We start from the raw sequence: 19,812 nt of genomic DNA, 5'->3' as shown, positions 1-19,812 counted from the left end.
GAGGATGTGGTATTACTCTGAGTACATGGGTGCTCATTGCTCCTGAATTGGTCAGTGTTGCTATGCCTTTTCATTGGATAAAGTTAGAATTTTTTTTCTGGTGTTTCTGAGTTAAATTTAGGCTTCCAGGATTTAATTCTTTGATTTTAAATTTTTTTTTAGTTTTTCTAATTTGCTGAAAATCTTAGTTCCAGATGACATTAGCATAACTTATTTGCTTCATCTTATAACACAATTTTAGAATAATAGTATTAATATTGCTACTATTATTAACATTGAAAATAGTTTATAACTTTTTTCACTTCCTTTTGGTTTTAGAATACATTCCATTAGGGATATATATTTATATTGTTATGTTTGAAAATCACTTGAAGTAGTTCTTTTCTGTGTAGTTAAGCAACCATCTCAGTACACAAATTTACTTGCTTTATATTTAGGGATTATTTTTTAAACTTTAATTTTGTTTTATTGTTTACATGGTTCTAAGCTCAAAATCAAATCTGTAAAGCAAGGTATTTTCAGAAGAAAGTCTAACTTTCATGTCTTTTCACTCTATTATCTCTTCTTCTTTTGCTTGCTATTTTTTTTGAGACAGGGTCTTGCTGTGTCACTCAGGTTGGAGTGCAGTGGTATGATCAAAGCTCACTGTAACCTCAAATTCCTTGGCTCAAGCCATTCTGCCATCTATCTTAGCCTCCCAAGTGGCTAGGACTGTAGGACTGCCCAATCACACCCAGCTAATTTTAAAACTTTTTGTAGAGACAAGGTCTCACTGTGTTGCCCAGGCTGGTCTTTAACTTGGCCACAAGCTATCCTCCTGCCTCTGTGGGTCAAGGTTTTAGGATTACAAGTGTGATCCACTGAACCCCAGCCCTTCCATTAAAACACACACACACACACACACACACACGTGCATATAAATTCATATTTTTATTCTTTTTAAGATAAAAGGTAGTATACTGTACACAGTTATCCTGTTTTTTAACTTACTGGTATTACAGGCATGCACCACCATGCCCAGCTAATTTTTGGTATATCTTCAAGGTCACTTCATAGCGATATATGGATATGTATTTTATATCTGTGCAGTGCTTCATTAAGTCAGTATTTTGCTGTTACAAAGAGTGCTGCTTGTCATTTTGCCAGTTTATCTTTAGGATAAAGACCCAGGAATGGCATTTGGGTCACAGGTTCAATGTCATTTACAGTTATTGCTAAATTTTCCTGCATAGGATTTATACTATTTTGTTTTTCCAGAGATGCAAATGCTTTTACATTTTATGATTCAGTAAACCTTCAGGATATAGAGAGGTGAATTCAAAGTATATGGGATAGAAGAAAGAATCATAAATAGTTACTGATTAAAATGTCAAAGTTTAATGTAAACGTAATACAAGGGGTTTTTATGCTAATAAGTTGGTTAGTGTACTTGCTTGAACTATATTCAAGTGAAAATGAATTATGTACTTTGAATATATAACTGTTTTCTTGGTGTATGTAGTTATATGAATTATGAATAAATGAAAATTCTTTTGGATGAAAAAATAATAAATTTATTTAATGTAGGTGAAAAACACCTTACATTCCTTATTAATCTCATCTTTCATTTGGCATAGTGAATATTTTATGTGAAAAAAACAAGGACTAGTTTCATTTTGAGGCATAAACCATTTACTATTAATAAACAGTTCATTGGATTTGAAATTTGTCATTTGTTGATTGAATTGTTGCGCTTTGGGTTGTCTATATGCTAGAAAGTCTGTGACACATACTAATTTGTAATTTTGAAATGATACTGAATCAGCCATCTTCCAACTTTACTGAAATCTTTTTGTTCTCTACTTGTATTATTATTATTGAGACTAAGTCTTGCTCTGTCACCCAGGCTGGATTGCAGTGGCATGATTTGGACTCACCGCAACCTCTGCCTCCTGGGTTCAAGTGATTCTCCTGCCTGCCTCAGCCTCCCGAGTAGCTGGGACTACAGGCGTGCACCACCACGCCTGGCTAATTTTTTGTATTTTTAGTAGAAACTGGGTTTTACTGTGTTAGTCAGGATGGTCTTGATCTCTTGATCTCATAATCCACCTACCTCGGCCTCCCAAAGTGCTGGGATTACAGTACTTGTATTATTTTTAGCACCTTTTATTAAGGATTTGAGAGTTAAATTTTTCAGCTAGTTTAACAAATGAATACTTCTGTATTTTATGGAAGAAATGATGTGCTGTATTAGTGGTTTCGTTTGCCTTTTTTTTTCTCAGACAGAATCTCAGTTTGTCACCCAGGCTGAAGTGCAGTGGCATGATCTGGGCTCACTGCAACCTCTGCCTCCTGGGTTCAAATGATTCTCCGGCCTCAGCCTCCCAAGTAGCTGGGACTACAGGTGTGCGCCACCATGCCTAGCTAATTTTTGTATTTTTAGTAGAGGTGGGGTTTTGCTGTGTTGGCCAGGCTGGTCTTGAACTTCTGACCTCAAGTAATCCTCCTGCCTTGGCCTCCCAAAGTGCTGGGATTACAGGTGTGAGCCACCAAGCCTGGCCTGTTTGGCATTTTTTAAGTTCCAGGAAGGTATCATTCACAACTGTCAAAGCACTATCGTAGGAAGGAAAAAATTGGAAAGAGAGATTGGGTTCAGATCCTAGAAGACCTTACTTTTTAGGCTAATAAGTTTGGTCTGTATTCAGCAGACAGTGGAAAATCAATGAAGAATTTATATGTCATTTGGCTTTGAATTCTTCAAAGGAAAAACTTGAGTGGTACACTTGTTCGTTTCCATGTAAACTTTGTGATGTAGTTGAATAGTTACATGAACTGTTTTTTTTTTTATGGAGAAGCTGAAGCATATGTGGTATTGTTAATGACTGTGCTATAATAATTCAGGTTTATTGAGGCCAGACTCTCTGCCAGGTACATAGTATTCTACAAAATACTTTACATGGATTGTCTCCTTTAATCCTCACAGCAACTAGGACAAGGGAGAGACTAGTGTTATCCCCATTCTAAGACCATCAGAGGAGAAATTTAAAGCTTATAGAAATGAAACACATGATTCAGGATTGGATACTGTACATATAAATGATATTATTGGAACAATTAGTGAAATTTGAATGGGGCCTATTGATTAGTTACTAATTTTGATCAACGTTAACTTCCAGATTTTGATGATGATTTTGTGGTTAGATAGGAGAATATCCTTGTGCTTAGATACACACACACACACACACACACACACACACACATACACAGATACACACACACACACTGTGTATATGTATACACTGAGATATTAAGTGGGCATCATGTCTGAAACATTCTCAAATGGCTCAAAAATATTAAGTCTCATGATCTGGGTGACAGGTATGAGAGAGTATGTGTGTGTCTTTACTGCCTTTCTACTTACTCTAACCAAGGTCATGTATAATAATAAAGTTAAATATAAATTCAAGAGATCTGTGGTACAGCAGGATGACTATAGTTCATGATGATTTATTGTAAATTCTTGAAAAATGCAGAGTGAATATTGAGTGTTCTCATCATAAAATAATGGCGTGAGGTAATTCTTAATTAACTAGTGTTAGCCAATTTCACAGTGTGTATGTACCTTCAAACATGTACATGATAAATAAAGTGTTCTCTGTTAAAAAAATTGTTTTAAGAGTTTCACAGCATAATATAATTGTTATTGAGTCTAAGATTACATAATACTGTTAGATTTTGTTTGTTATATTTTCATAAATAGTATACTCAATGAGAGAATTTAATATGAACATTTAATAATTTTAAAATATTTTTTTAAATTAAGCAAATTTTATTCCTCATATTAATTGATTATTCTCACATTAATAGCATTACTTATCACTTTCAGGTTTCTTCTAAATTAGATTATTTGCCTTTTGTAGCAGTTATACTCTGAGATCATTAAGTTAATGTTAAGTGATTATGGTGTTTTGTTTTTGTTTTTGTTTTTTTGGGAAGACAAGGTCTTGCTCTGTCACCCAGCTGGAGTGCGGGGTTCTGATCATGGCTCACTGCAGCCTCCATCTAGGCTCAAGCAATATTCCCACCTCATCTTCCCAAGTAACTGGTACTACAGGCGTGTACCACCATGTGATTGTGGTTTTTTTAAAAAAGTCTCATTTATTGTAAGCTTATAATTTATGATGAGCTGTTATAAACACATTTTATAATTTATACATTTGAATTTAGTTTTAAATCTTATCTAAAAATAAGTATCTGCTTTTTGTTTTAACATAGGTTATCTTATGATGAGGCTTTTGCTATGGCTAATGATCCCTTGGAAGGCTTCCATGAAGTAAACCTTGCTTCACCTACTTCTCCGGACCTTCTTGGTGTGTGTGAATCAGGAACTCAAGAGCAGACTACCTCACCAAGTGTCATCTACCGGCCACACCCTTCAGCTTTATGCTCTGTACCTATCCAGGCAAATGCGTTAGATGTTTCTGAACTTCCTACACAACCCGTGTATTCATCCCCCAGACGTTTAAATTGTGCAGAAATATCTAATATCAGGTAGGAAATAATTAAATCACTTATTTTGGATTATTTTTTTAAATGGACAGTTTGCTGAGTTACTGTATTTTAAGTTTTACTATTTTTAGAAAATTTAAATACCATAAGTATGCCTATGTAAAGAAATACATGATAATGTTCTAGAATAGAGGTTGACAAACTTTTTATGTGAAGGACCAGATAGTAAATATTTTAGGCTTTGCAAGCCATACAGTCTCTGTTTTAACTATTCACCTCTGCCTTTAGAGTTTGAAAGCAGCCATAGGCAGTATGTAAATGAATGAGAGTGGCTGTGCTCCAATAAAACTTTATATATGGATGCAGAATTTTGAATGTCATTTAATTTTCATATGTTGCAAAATATTCTTTCATACATTTCTTTTCAGCTATTTGAAATTGTGAAAAGTATACTTGGCTCATTGATGCCTTATAAAAAACAGGTGGAAGGCTTGGTTTAGCCTGCAGGCTGTAGTTTGTTAACCCTTGTTCTTGAGTAGCACTGTCCTGTAGAACTTTCTTTGTTGATGAAAATGTTCTGTTTCTGTGCTATCTAATATAGATGATAGGCATTAACCACATGTAGCTGTTGAACACTTGAAATGTGGCTGATATGACTGAGGACATACTATTTATTTAAATATAGAGACTGCCAAATTGGGTAGTACAGTCTAGAGCTGTGTGTGTAAGACAGTTCTATTTGAGCATATGCTGGTATTTCCTGAAAAATATTTCTCTCCTTTACAGCTTTCATGTTACAGACCCAGCACCTTGTTCTACCTCTGGAGTCACAGTTGGGTTAACTAAATTATCTACAAGAAAGGACAACTATAATGCAGAGAGAGAGTTTTTACAGGGTGCTACTATAACAGAGGTTTGCGATGGCAGCAATGATATTTTTGGGTTGAGTACTGATAGTCTGTCTCGTTTACGAAGCCCATCTGTTTTGGAAGTTAGAGAAAAGGGCTATGAACGACTAAAAGAAGAACTTGCAAAAGCTCAGAGGGTAAGAAGAAGATATTTTATTCTTCCATATATTATGCTAAAAATTAGTATTTCTTCATGGGGTGGGGCAACCTGCAGAAATGAAATCATGACAGTTGTAAACTTATCCTTCACATAATGCCCAGCCTCAGCTCCTGTTAGGTAGTAATTAGGAATTCGTGAAATTGGTTGGGTAGTAAAGAAGTTCATCTGAGACTACTAACTGGAAAAATGTGGTTCTGTTAACTCTTCGTGCCCCAGCTGCATTGCCTGCTGCCTGTTTTGCATTGTCTATAATGCAGATTTAGTGGTTTATATTCCGCATGCGGGGTTTTCCCTCCTTATCGCGTGGCTGACTAGATGGTTATTTACTTGAAGTCATTCAGTCTAAGTCATTTTGTTTTCAGGAGTTTCAGCTGAGTTTGAATATTTTCTGTATCTTACCTTGTAGAATTTTCTTTTCTTCGTGAATTGTTCTGTTTCCCATTTGGTCATCTTTAAAGTTTCTGCTATTTATTTCCAAACTTGGGGTCATATCTTATTCTTTTTCTGAGTCTGCAGTTAAATTTCAGAGGGAAATTTATTGTATGAAATACATACATTAGAAAACAGGATGACTACATAATTGGAAGTAAATCACTCCTCAGTAATCGCATAGCATTTCGTAGGTTTAAATGAAATATTGGTTAGCTGCTTGTTTGTTATTTTCTTCCCTTATTCCTTCCTGTCTACATCATTAAATATAAGTATTGATATAAAAGTGGTTTTCAATACCCATTACTAAATTGCATTCTAGCCTGGGCAAGAAAGCAATACTCCCATTCTCTCTCTCTCTTTCTCTTCCTTTTTCTTCCTCTTCTTCATTCTTTTTTTTCTTTCTTTAAAAAAAAAAAAAAAAAGAAAACAGGAAAAGTCTCAAATGGACAATCTAAGCTTCCACTTTAAAAACATATAAAAAGAAGGAGACTGAGACAGGAGAATTGCCTGAACCCAGGAGGCGGAGGTTGCGGTGAGCCGAGATCGCGCCATTGCACTCCAGCCTGGGTAACAAGAGCGAAACTCTGTCTCAAAAAAAAAAAAAAAAAAAAAACACCTATAAAAACAATAGCAAAATAAAACCAGAGCAAGTAGAAGGAAGGAAACAATAAAGAGCAGGCCGGGCGTGGTGGCTCACGCCTATAATCCCAGCACTTTGGGAGGCCAAGGCGGGTGTCACGAGGTCAAGAGATCGAGACCATCCTGGTCAACAAGATGAAACCCCGTCTCTACTAAAAATAGAGTGTGTGGTGGCGTGCCTGTAGTCCCAGCTACTCAGGAGGCTGAGGCAGGAGAATTGCTTGAACTCAGGAGGCGGAAGTTGCGGTGAGCCGAGATTGCGCCATTGCACTCCAGCCTGGGTAACGAGCGAAACTTCATCTCAAAAAAAAAAAAAAAAAAAGATAAGAGCAAAAATCAATGAAATTGGTAACAGAAAAGTAACAGAAAATGAGTGAAACAAAATGTTGATTCTTTAAGAATATTAATAAAATTGACAGACCTTTAGCTAGACTGATAAAAAGAAAACTATCAGTAGCAGGAGTGAAATGCAGGGTGTCACAGAGATCAAAAGTATAATGGAATGATATGAAACACTGCATATATAAACCTGACAACCTAGGTGAAATACCAGTTCACATTTAGAAAATTGAGAAGATAGGGCACACATTCTACAGGTGTAATTTCCAGCATAGTGTGACATTTCGCAACCATGTATTTCCACTCTTTCCCTAGCATACTTGTCTCTCATGAGTGTAATATATTCATTTTTTTAATCCTCAGTTCCTTTGCAAAGAAAAGGGATGTGATAAGGTGTGGTTACGTTTTGTTTCTGTCATCTGGCTCAGACTTGTTGTCTTAATAGACGGTATTTTAGTAAAATCACACATTATGTAGAGGTAACATTTTGAGTATGTATATCTTTAAGAACATTATGGTTATTTATTGATCAGAACAGATTGCTAATCTCTTATCTCACTTGAGAATTTCTTTTGAAATCTTTAATTTGCTGTATTTAGAGATACTGCTGAGATAGTTGAAATGATGATGTGTGAACACATATGGTGACTTTTATTATGAAGAGTATAAGGTAGTATTAATATTTACTTAGATCTCAAGGCTTGAAAAGGACTCTTGAATATAAAAATATTTCCTGAATTGTGACAACTTGTTAATCAAAACTATGTCAACAGCCATTTTCTTTAGTCTTACTATCTTAAAAGAGACCATTTTCTATCCTTTTTACTTACTAGGTTAACTGTGTCTTCCTATTTGATATGAGTTTATTGTAGACAGTGTATAGTTAGGTCTTGTTTTTTATCCTTTGTAATGATCTCTGTCTTTTAATTGGTGTTTAGACCATTTACATTTACATTTAATGGATAATGATATAGTTTGATTTAAATCTGCCATCTTAATTGAATCATGGGGCACGTCTTTCCCATGCTATTCTTGTGATAGTGAATAAATCTCACGAGATCTGATTTTTTAAGAATGTTAAGTTCCGAGATACATATGCAGAACGTGCAGGTTTGTTACATAGGTATACACATGCCATGGTGGTTTGCTGTACCTATCAACCCGTCATCTACATTAGGTATTTCTCCTAATGCTATCCCTCTCCTAGCCCCCTACCCACCCCCCACAGGTCCTGGTGTGATGTTCTCCTTCCTGTGTCCATGTGTTCTCATTGTTCAACTTCTGTTTATGAATGAGAACATGCGGTGTTTGGTTTTCTGTTCCTGTTAGTTTGCTGAGAATGATGGTGTCCAGCTTCATGTCCCTGCAAAGGACATGAACTCATTCTTTTTTATGGCTGCATGGTATTCCGTGGTGTATATATGCCACTTTTTTTTATCCAGTCTATCATTGATGGGCATTTGGGTTGGTTCCAAGTCTTTGCTATTGTGAACAGTGCTGTGGTAAACATATGTGTGCATGTGTCTTTATAGTAGAATGATTTATAATCCTTTGGGTATATACTCAGTAATGGGATTGCTGCGTCAAATGGTATTTCTGGTTCTACATTCTTGAGGAATCGCCACACTGTCTTCCACAATAGTTGAACTAATTTACACTCCCACCAACAATGTAAAAGCATTCTTATTTCTCCACATCCTCTCTAGCATCTGTTGTTTCCTGACTTTTTAATGATTGCTATTCTAACTAGCATGAGATGGTATCTCAATGTGGGTTTGATTTGCATTTCTCTAATGACCATTGATGATGAGTCTTTTTTCATATATTTTTTGGCTGCATATATGTCTTCTTTTGAGAGGTGTCTGTTCATATCCTTTGCCCACTTTTTGATGGGGTTGTTTTTTTCTTGTAAATTTGTTTAAGTTCTTTATGGATTCTGGATATTAGCCCTTTGTCAGATAGATAGATAGTAGAAATTTTCTCACATTCTGTATGTTGCCTGTTCCCTCTGATGATAGTTTCTTTTGCTGTGCAGAAGCTGTTTAGTTTAATTAGATCCCACTTGTCATTTTGGCTTTTGTTGCCATTGCTTTTGGTGTTTTAGTCATGAAGTCTTTGCCCATGCCTATGTCCTGAATGATATTGCCTAGGTATTCTTCTGGGGTTTTTATGGTTTTAAGTCTTTTTTATGTAAGGTGTAAGGAAGGGATCCAGTTTCAGCTTTCTGCATATGGCCAACCAGTTTTCCCAACACCATTTATCAAATAGGGAATCCTTTCCCCATTGCTTATTTTTGTCAGGGTTTGTCAAAGATCAGATGGTCGTGGATGTGTGGTGTTATTTCTGAGGCCTCTATTCTGTTCTATCGGTCTATGTATCTGTTTTGGCACCAGTACCATGCTGTTTTGGTTACTGTGGCCTTGTAGTATAGTTTGAAGTTAGGTAGCATGATACCTCCAGCTTTGTTCTTTTTTACCTCACATTGTCTTGGCTGTGTAAGCTCTGTTTTGGTTCCATATGAAATGTAAAGTAGTTTTTTTCCAATTCTGTGAAGAAAATCAGTGGTAACTTGATGGGGATAGCATTGAATCTATAAATTACTTTGGGCAGTATGGCCATTTTCATGATATTGATTCTTCCTATTCATGAGCATACAATGTTTTTCCATTATTGGTGTCCTCTATTATTTCCTCGAGCAGTGGTTTATAGTTCTCCTTGAAGAGGTCCTTTACATTCCTTATAAATTGTATTCCTAGGTATTTTATTCTCTTTGTAGCAACTGTGAATGGGAGTTCACTCACGAGTTGGCGCTCTGTTTGTCTCTTACTGGTGTATAGGAATGCTTGTGCTTTCTGCACGTTGATTTTGTATCCTGAGACTTTGCTGAGGTTACTTACTGGCTTGGGCTTTTTAAATATACAGTCATGTCATCTGCAAACAGAGACAGTTTGACTTCCTGTCTTCCTAATTGAATGCCCTTTATTTCTTTCTCTTGCCTTATTGCCCTGGTCAGAACTTCCAGTACTCTGTTGAATAGAAATGGTGAGAGAGGGCATCCTTGTCTTGTGCCGGTTTTCAAAGGGAATGCTTCCGGTTTTTGCCCATTCAGTATGATATTGGCTGTGGGTTTGTCATATATAGCTCTTGTTATTTTGAGATTCGTTCAGTCAATACCTAGTTTATTGAGAGTTTTTAGCATGAAGTGGTGTTGAATTTTATGAAAGGCCTTTTCTGCATCTATTGAGATAATCATGTGTTTGTTGTCATTGGTTCAGTTTATGTGATGGATTACATTTATTAATTTACGTTATCTTGAACCAGCCTTGCATCCCAGGGATGAAGCCATCTTGATCATGGTGGATAAGCTTTTTTTTTTTTTTTTTTTTTTTTTGAGCTGGAGTTTCCCTCTTGTTACCCAGGCTGGAGTGCAATGGCGCGATCTCGGCTCACCGCAACCTCCGCCTCCTGGGTTCAGGCAATTCTCCTGCCTCAGCCTCCTGAGTAGCTGGGATTACAGGCACGCGCCACCATGCCCAGCTAATTTTTTGTATTTTTAGTAGAGACGGGGTTTCACCATGTTGACCAGGATGGTTTCGATCTCTTGACCTCGTGATCCACCTGCCTCAGCCTCCCAAAGTGCTGGGATTACAGGCTTGAGTGGATAAGCTTTTTGATGTGCTGTTAGATTCAGTTTGCCAGTATTTTATTGAGGATTTTTGCATCAGTGTTCATCAAGGATATTGGCCTGAAATTTTTATTTTTTGCTGTGTCTCTGTCAGGTTTTGGTATTAGGATGATATAGGTCTCATAAAATCAGTTAGGGAGGATTCCCTCTTTTTCATTGTCTGCAGTAGTTTCAGAAGGATTGGTACCAGCTCCTCTTTGTACCTCTGGTAGAATTCGGCTGTGAATCTGTCTGGTCCTGGGCCTTTTTTGGTTGGTAGGCTAGTTAATTACTGCCTCAATTTCAGAACTTCTTATTGGTCTATTCAGGGATTTGACTTCTTCCTGATTTAGTCTTGAGAGGGTGTATATGTCTAGGAATTTATCCCTTTCTTCTAGATTTTCAAGTTTATTTCTGTAGAAGTGTTTATAGTATTCTCTGATGGTAGTCTGTATTTCTGTGGGATCACTGGTGATATCCCCTTTATCATTTTTGATCCTTCTTTTCTTCTTCTTCTTTTTTTTAAATGGAGTCTTGCTCTCCTGCCTCGGCCTCCCGAGTAGCTAGGATTACAGGTGGTCATCACCGTGCCTGCCTAATGCTTTCGTGTGTGTGTTTTTAGTAGAGACAGGGTTTCACCATCTTAGCCAGGGTGATCTCAAACTTGTGACCTCATGCTCCACCCACCTCAGCCTCCCAAAATGCTGGAATTGCAGGTATGAGCCACTGTGCTCAGCCTCTTTTGTTCTTCATTAGTCTGGCTAGCAGTCTGTCTGTTTTGTTGATCTTTTCAAAAAACCAGCTCCTGGATTCATTGATTTTTTGAAGGGTCTTCCGTGTCTCTATTTCATTCAGTTCTGCTCTGATCTTAGTTATTTCTTGTCTTCTGCTAGCTTTTGAATTGTTTGCTCTTGCTTCTCTAGTTCTTTTAATTGTGATGTTAGGTTGTTGATTTTAGATCTTTCCTGCTTTCTCTTGTGGCCATTTAGTGCTATAAATTTTCCTCTACTGCTTTGGCTGTGTACCAGAGTTTCTTGTACGTTGTGTCTTTGTTCTTATTGGTTTCAAAGAACTTATTTGTTTCTGCCTTAATTTTGTTATTTACCCAGTAGTCATTCAGGAGCAGGTTGTTGAGTTTCCATATAGTTGTGTGGTTTTGAGTGAGTTTCTTAATACTGTGTTCTAATTTGATTGCATTGTGGTCTGAGAAACTGTTTGTTATGATTTCCATTCTTTGCATTTGCTGAGGAGTGTTTTACTTCCAATTATGTGGTCAATTTTAGATAAGTGCAATGTGGTGCTGAGAAGAATGTATATTCTGTCAGTTGGGGGTGGAGAATTCTGTAGATGTCTATTAGGTCTGCTTGGTCCAGAGCTGAGTTCAAGTCCTGAATATCCTTGTTAATTTTCTGTCTCGTTGTTCTGTGTAATATTGACAATGGGGTGTTAAAGTCTCCCACAATTATTGTGTGGGAGTCTAAGTCTCTTTGTAGGTCTCTAAGAACTTGCTTTATGAATCTTGGTACTCCTGTATTGGGTGCATATATATTTAGGATAGTTAGATCTTCCTGTTGTATTGATCCTTTTACCGTTATATAATGCCCTTCTTTGTCTTTTTTGATCTTTGTTGAATTAAAGTCTGTTTTATCAGAGACTAGGATTCCAACTCCTGCTTTTTTTTTTTTTTCTTTTCGTTTGCTTGGTAAATATTCCTCTATCCCTTTATTTTGAGCCTATTTACGTCTTTGCACATGAAATGGGTCTCCTGAATACAGCGTACCAAATGGGTCTTGACTCTATCCAATTTGCCAGTCTGTGTCTTTTAATTGGGGCATTTAGCCTGTTTACATTTAAGGTTAATATTATGTGTGAATTTGATCCTGTCATGATGATGCTAGTTATTTTGCCTATTAGTTGATGCAGTTTCTTCATAGTGTCAGTGGTCTTTACAATTCGGTATGTTTTTGCAGTGGCTGGTACCAGTTTTTTCTTTCCATATTTAGTGCTTCCTTCAGGAGCTCTTGTAAGGCAGGCCTGGTGGTGACAAAATCTCTCACCATTTGCTTGTCTGTAAAGGATTTTATTTCTCCTTCACTTATGAAGGTTTGGTTGGTTGGATATGAAATTCTGGGTTGAAAATTCTTTTCTTTAAAAATTTTGAATATTGGCCCCCACTCTCTTCTGGCTTATAGGGTTTCTGCTAAGAGATTCACTGTTAGTCTAATGGACTTTCCTCTGTGGGTTACATGACCTTTCTCTGTGGCTGCCCTTAACATTTTTTCCTTCATTTCAACCTTGGTGAATCTCAAGACTATGTGTCTTGGGGTTGCTCTTCTTGAGGAGTATCTTTGTGGTGTTCTCTGTGTTTCCTGAATTTGAATGTTGGCCTGTCTTGCTAGGTTGGGGAAATTCTGGATAATACCCTAAAGAGTGTTTTCCAACTTGGTTCCATTCTCCCTGTCACTTTCAGGTACACCAATCAGACATAGGTTTGGCCTCTTCACATAGTCCTATATTTGTTGTAGACTTTGTTCATTACTTTTCATTCTTTTTTCTCTAATGTTGTCTTCACGGTTTATTTCATCGAGTTAATCTTTAGTCTCTGATATCCTTTCTTCTGCTTGATGGATTTGGCTATTGAATCTTGTGTATGCTTCACGAAGTTCTCGTGCTGTGTTTTTCAGCTCCATCAGGTCATTTATGTTCTTCTCTAAATTGGTTATTCTAGTTAGCAATTCGTCTAACCTTTTTTCGAGATCTTAGCTTCTTTGTGTTGGGTTAGAACATGCTACTTTAACTTGGAGGAGTTTTTTATTATCCACCTTCTGAAGCCTACTTCTGTCAATTTGTCAAACTCATTCTCCATCCAGTTTTGTTTCCTTGCTGTTGCAGAGTTGTGATCCTTTGGAGGAGAAGAGGCATTCTGGTTTTTGGAATTTTCAGCGTTTTTACATTGGCTTTTTCCTCATCTTTGTGGATTTATCTACCTTTGGTCTTTGATGTTGGTGAGCTTCGGATGTAGTTTCTGTGTGGCCCTCCTTTTGGTTGATGTTGATGCTGTTCCTTTTTGTTTGTTAGTTTTCCTTCTAACAGGCCCCTCTGCTGCAGGTCTGCTGGAGTTTTCTGGAGGTCCACTCCAGACCCTCTTTGCCTGTATCACCAGTGGAGCCTGCATGCAGAACAGCAATGATTGCTGCCTTCCTCTGGAAGCTTCATCCCAGAGGGGAGCTCACCAGATGCCAGCCGGAGCTCTCCTGTATGAGGTGTCTATTGACCCCTGCTTCTAGGTGTCTCCCAGTCAGGAGGCACGAGGGTCAGGGACCCACTTGAGGAAGCAGTCTGTCCTTAGCAGAAATCCAGTGCCGTGCTGGGAGATCCTTCAGAGGAAAAGATCCTTCTCTTCAGAGCCAGCAGGCAGGAACATTTAAGTTTGTTGAAGCTACGCCCACAGCTGCTCCTTCTCCTAGGTGCTCTGTCCCAGGTAGATGGGAGTTTGATCTATAAGCCCCTGACTGGGGCTGCTGCCTTTCTTTTAGAGATGCTTTACTCAGAGGGGAGGAATCTAAAGAGGCAGTGTGGCTACAGTGGCTTTGCCAAGCTGTGGTGGGTTCTGCCCAGTTCAGACTTCCTGGCAACTCTGTTTGCAACTTTGTTTACACTGAGGGGAAAACCCTACTCAAGCCTCAGTAATGGCAGACGCCCCTTCCCCCACCAAGCTTGAGTATCCCAGGTCAGCTTCAGACTGCTACGCTGGCAGGGAGAATTTCAAGCCAGTGGATCTTTCCTTGCTGGGCTCCATGAGGGGTGGGATCTGCTGAGCTAGACCACTTGGGTTCCTGGCTTCAGCACCTTTTCCAGGGGAGTGAACAGTTCTGTTTCACTGGCATTCCACGTGCCACTGGGGTACGAAGAAAAACTCCTGCAGCTATCTCAGTGTCTGCCCAAAGGGCTGCCCAGTTTCGTGCTTGAAACCCTGGGCCCTGGTGGTGTAGGCACTTGAGGGAATCTCCTGGTCTGGAGGTTGTGAAGACCGTGGGAAAAGCGTAGTGTCTGGGCCATAGTGCATTTTTCCTCATGGCATAGTCCTTTATGGCTTCCCTGGGGTAGAGGAGGGAGTTCCTTGACCCCTTGCGCTTCCTGGGTGAGGCAATGCCCCACCCTGCTTTGGCTCACCCTGTATGGGCTGCACTCACTCTCTAACCAGTCCCAATGAGATGAGCGTGGTACCTCAGTTGGAAATGCAGAAATCACCCGCCTTCTGCGTTGATCTTGCTGGGAGCTGCAGACCGGAGCTGTTCCTCTTCGGCCATCTTGCCAGCCACCTCTCAAATAAAAATCGATGTGATGATTTTATAAGGGAGAGTTTCTCTTCACAATCTCTTTTCTCTTGTCTGCCGCCATGTGAGATGTGTCTTTTACCTTCTGGCATGATTGTGAGCCTACCCACCCCGCCTCCAGCAATGTGGAACTGTAAGTCCATTAAACCTCTTTCCTTTGTAAACTGCCCAGTCTTAGATATGTCTTTATCAGCAACATGAAAACAGACTAATACATGCCCAGATTAAAAATGGTATTCTGCTCTTTGTCCTGGGTTTGGGAAAATGTCTGCAGCTTTCCCCAGTGTCCTTTCCTCATAGCATCTCCAAGCCTCTCCCCAAGTTAACTCTAGGGATTGGGAGAAATAAAGTGCTCTCCTTCAGCCAGGATAGCTTGGGACCCCAGTGGACAGATGAATCCCAGAGGGAAGTTCTCTGCCTCTCATATACTCGGGCTTCACTCACTTTTATCAGCCAGACACTATCATGGGGGCTGTTTGTCAGCATTCTCCTCCTTGGGATCTGGGGTGTCTTTTATGATTCTGGTGGATTGCTCTTTTCTCTTTATGCCCTATCTTGTGATTTCCAAGTGGCTGAAGCATCCTCAAATCCTCTAATCACCATCTTGGGGAAGCAGAAAACCAAAAGCAAATATTTATTGAATAACCAAAGTACTCAGAGCATTATACTAGGTTGTGTAGGGGGAAGAAATAATATAGATATGACTCTCTCTTTAAGGAGTTTACTAGTTGGGGAGAAGCAGCATGTATTTTATGGTGATGTTTCTTTCATTCATTCTGAGTTGTGCATTTTTTTCAACTGACATCTCTGAAATCAATATAGGTCTTAAAATTTCAGCCAGCTAGACATTAATCGTGACATTTGTCATTGCCTTCTTGTGTGTGAACTTGTCATAGCTGTATTATAAATTTAATTGAATTATGTGAGCTGGGTTCCATATTTGTGATTTTAATTACCGGGTTAAATATCTTCATATCTTCACTGTGATATGACATCAAAACAGAAGGGCACAAAAAAAGCACAGTTACATATGATAAAAGTCTGTATCTTCACCAGTTTTAAAGAGTCTTCTTATAAGTTTAAAATAAAAATTCCAATTGGAAAAAAAGAAGATACAGATTCATCAGTAGTATATTTTTGATGTCCAAAATGTTTTTCTAAAAAAATGATGAAGTCTTGAATTTGATGAAATACACTTGATTATAGAGTCCTCATAGTCTTCTGTGTTCTAAGTATACTCATCCCTTGATATCCATGGGGGGTTTTGTTCCAGCCCCCCAAACCCACCCCCCGACCCTGTCAGGAATACCAAAATCGATAGATCCTCAATTGCGTAGTATTTGCATATAACCTATGCACATTCTCCTGTATACTTTAAATCAATCTCTACGTTACTTACAATACCTAATACAATATAAATGCTGTGTAAATAGTTGTTATACTGTATTGTTTTATACAAATTTGTGTTTTTATTGTTTTTTCTCTATTTTGATCTGTGGTTTAGTGAATATGCTGATGTGGACCCTGCTGATGCAGAACCTGTGTACACAGAGGGCTGTGTCTCTCAAATGTTTTTTCTCCAGTATTACCACTCTGAATCCATACCTCATGCTTAAAATATTGCAGTGATTAGTTTTGTCTTTTTCCAGTTTTTTTTTAACCTAGCCATAATGTCCAAGTTACCATTTTAAAAAAGTGTGATTTTTAACTGACAGATAGTAATTGTATATATTTATGTGACACAGTGGTGTGTGTGTGTGTTCATATCTACATACATGTATATATCTACATACACATATATATGCACATACATTGTATAATGATCAAATCAGAGTAATTAGCATTGCCATCACTTCAAATATTTATTCTTTATGATAAGACATTAAAAATCTCTTCTAGCTATTTCACAGTATACAATACATTATCATTAACTATTCACCCTGCTGTTCAGTAAAACACCAGAACTTATTTCTCCCGTACTGTAACTTTTTATCTGTTTACGAATCTCTCCCCATTCTACTTCTCCCTACTCTTCCCAGCTTTTGATAACCACTATTCTATGCTCTATTTCTATGAGGTCAAATTTTTTAGATTCCACATATGAGTGAGATCATGCAATATTTGTCCTTCTGTACTTGGCTTATTTCACTTAACATAATGTCCTCTAGACTTATCCATTTAGTCACAAATGACAGGATTTCATTCTTGTTTATGGCTGAATAGTATTCCATTGTGTATGTATATCGCATTTAAAATACTCCAGCCAGGTCTGGTGGCTCATGCTTGTAATCCTAGCACTTTGGAAGGCCAAAGTGGGAGGATTGCTTGAGCATGGGCATTTGAGACCAGCCTAGGTAACATAGCGAGACCCCATTTCTGCAAAAAATAAATTAGCCAGACATGGTGGTGCAGGCCTGTGGTCCCAGCTACTTGGAAAGTTGAGGTGGGAGGATTGCTTGAGTCTGTGTGGTTGAGGCTGCAGTGAACTGTGATCATGTCACTGCACTCCAGTCTGGGTTACAGAGTGAGACCCTGTCTCAAAAAAAAAAAATGTTCATTCACTGATAGACACTTAGGTTGATTCCATGTCTTAGCTATTGAGAATAGTGCTGCAGTAAACTTGGGAGTGCAGCTGTCTCTTTGATATACTGATTTTATTTTCTGTGGATTTTATTCCCAGTAATTGAATTGTTGGACATTATAATTCAATTTTTAATTTTTTGGGTAATCTCCATAATGTTGTCTGTAATGGCTGTACTAATTAATAGTACCACCAATACTGTATAAAATTTCCCTTTCTCCACATCCTCCTCAGTGTTTGTTGTTTTTTGTCATTTTGATGAGACCCATTCTAACTGGGTTGAGCTGGTAACTCATGGTGGTTTTAATTTCCATTCCCTTAATTATTAATGATGTTGAGCATTTTTTTATATACCTATTGGCCATTTGTATATCTTCTTTTGAGAGATGTTTATTCAGGTCTTTTGCCCATTTTAAAATTATGTTATTTGTATTTTTGCCATTGAGTTGTTTCAGTTTTTGGGAGTGAGTGCTGAATTCCCTTACTGTTATTGTATGACAGACTATTCTTTTAGGTCTATTAATATTTATGTATTTGGGTGCTCCAATTTTTATATCCTATTTATTGGCCCCCCTTTCATTACATAATACTCTTGTTTCTTTTTACGGGTTTTGGCTTAAAGTCTATTTTATCTAATATAAGTAAGGTAGCTCCTCCTGCTTTTCTTTTGTTTTTCTATTTGCATTGAATGTCTTCCCTTTCAGTCTCTGTATGTCCTTACAGAGGATTTGAATCTCTTGTGGGCAGCATAGAGTTGGGTCTTGTCTTTTAATTCATTCATTCACTCTGTCTCTTATTGGATATTTTAATCTATTTACATTCAAGATAATTATTAATAAGTAAAGACTACTGCAATTCTGGTACTTCTTTTATAGTTGTTTTGTAAATCCTTCCTTCCTCTTTTAACTGTCTTCCTTTGTGGTTAAGTGATTTTCCCTAGTAATATGTTTTGATGCCTTGCGTACTTTTAGTGTATCTATTGTAGGATTTTGCTTTGTGGTCACCATGAGGCTTATAAAAAACATAACCAGTTATTTTAAACTGCCAACAACTTAATTTTGATGTCAAAGAAAAGAAAGAAAATGTACACTTTATTCTTTTCCCACATTTTGAATTTTTGATGTTACAATTTATATCTTTGTATATTGTCTGTTAACAAAGTATTGTAGTTATTGTTTTTAATAGTTTTGTCTTTTAGTCTTAATACTAAAGATAGGAGTGTTTTATATGCCACTATTACAATATTAGAGTGTTCTGAATTTGTCTGTGTATTTACTGTGCCAGTGATTTTTATACCTTTTGAAGTTTCTTTGTTACATGTTAGCATTCTTTTCTTTCAGACTGAAAAACTCCCTTTAGCATTTCTTGTAAGACAGGTCTGATGGTATTGAATACCTTCAGCATTTGTTTTTCTGGGAAACTTTTAATCTTCATTTCTGAAAGATGGCTTTGCTGGGTACAGTGTTCTTGATGTTTTTGTTTGTTTGCTTTTTCCTTCAGCTCTCTGAATATATTCTCCTAATTCCTCCTGGCCTGCAAGTTTCCTGCGGAGAAGTATGTTGCCAGGCATATTGGAATTCTTTTATATGTTAACTTCTTCTTTTCTCTTGCTGCTTTCAGAGTCTTCTCCTTGTCGTTCATCTTTGAGAGCTTGATTATAATATGCCTTGGGATTGTCTTATTTAAGTTGAATATGATTAGTGATCTTTGACTTTCCTTTACCTGGATTTTATCTTTCTCCAGGTTTTGAAGTTTCTGTTATTATTTCTTTGGATGTGCCTTCTGCCCCTTTGTCTTTAATCCTCTTGAACTCCAGTTGCTAGAACATTTGCTCTTTTGATGCTATCCCATAATCTTGCAAGCTTTCTTCATTCCTCTTTAGTCTTTTTTTCTTTTTTCTTCTCTGCCTGTATATTTTTCACTTATCCTACCTTTGAGCTCTCTCATTCTTTCTTCTGCTTGGTCAGGGCTATTGTTGAAGTTCTCTATTGCATTTTTCACTGAATTCACTGCATTTTCCAGCTAGTAAATATTTATTATTATTTTTTCAAGGTCTCTGTTAAATTTTTCTGGTAAATTTCTGAATTGTTTATCTGTATTTTCTTGAAGTGCACTGTTAAGTTCCTTAACACAGCTAGTTTGATTTTTATTTTATGACAGATCACACATCTCCATCTTTTTAGGGTCTGTTATTAACGCATTTACTGACACCTTATTTTGTCTCTTTGGTGAAGTCATAATTCCCTGATTGTTCTTAATTCGTG

At 37.6% G+C, this 19,812-nt stretch overlaps 1 protein-coding gene across 3 annotated transcripts in view; it reads left to right on the top strand.

Moving 5' to 3' along the window:
* RAB3IP (RAB3A interacting protein) overlaps positions 1-19,812 on the top strand; it is a 76,282-nt gene that overhangs the window by 20,015 nt on the left and 36,455 nt on the right. For all 3 annotated transcript variants that reach the window (XM_012441351.2, XM_012441350.3, XM_064376994.1), the window contains 2 exons: positions 4,255-4,530; positions 5,275-5,533. In XM_012441351.2, coding sequence (XP_012296774.1) covers positions 4,280-4,530; positions 5,275-5,533 — 510 coding nt within the window. In that variant the 5' untranslated portion in view covers positions 4,255-4,279. Of the gene's footprint in view, positions 1-4,254; positions 4,531-5,274; positions 5,534-19,812 lie in introns of those variants that run through there.

This window comes from Aotus nancymaae, unplaced genomic scaffold (assembly GCF_030222135.1).
Source record: "Aotus nancymaae isolate 86718 unplaced genomic scaffold, 86718_ANA_hifiasm-v0.15.2.pri h1tg000016l, whole genome shotgun sequence".
Classification (NCBI taxonomy): Eukaryota; Metazoa; Chordata; class Mammalia; order Primates; family Aotidae; genus Aotus; species Aotus nancymaae.
This window is presented reverse-complemented; position numbering and strand designations above follow the sequence as displayed.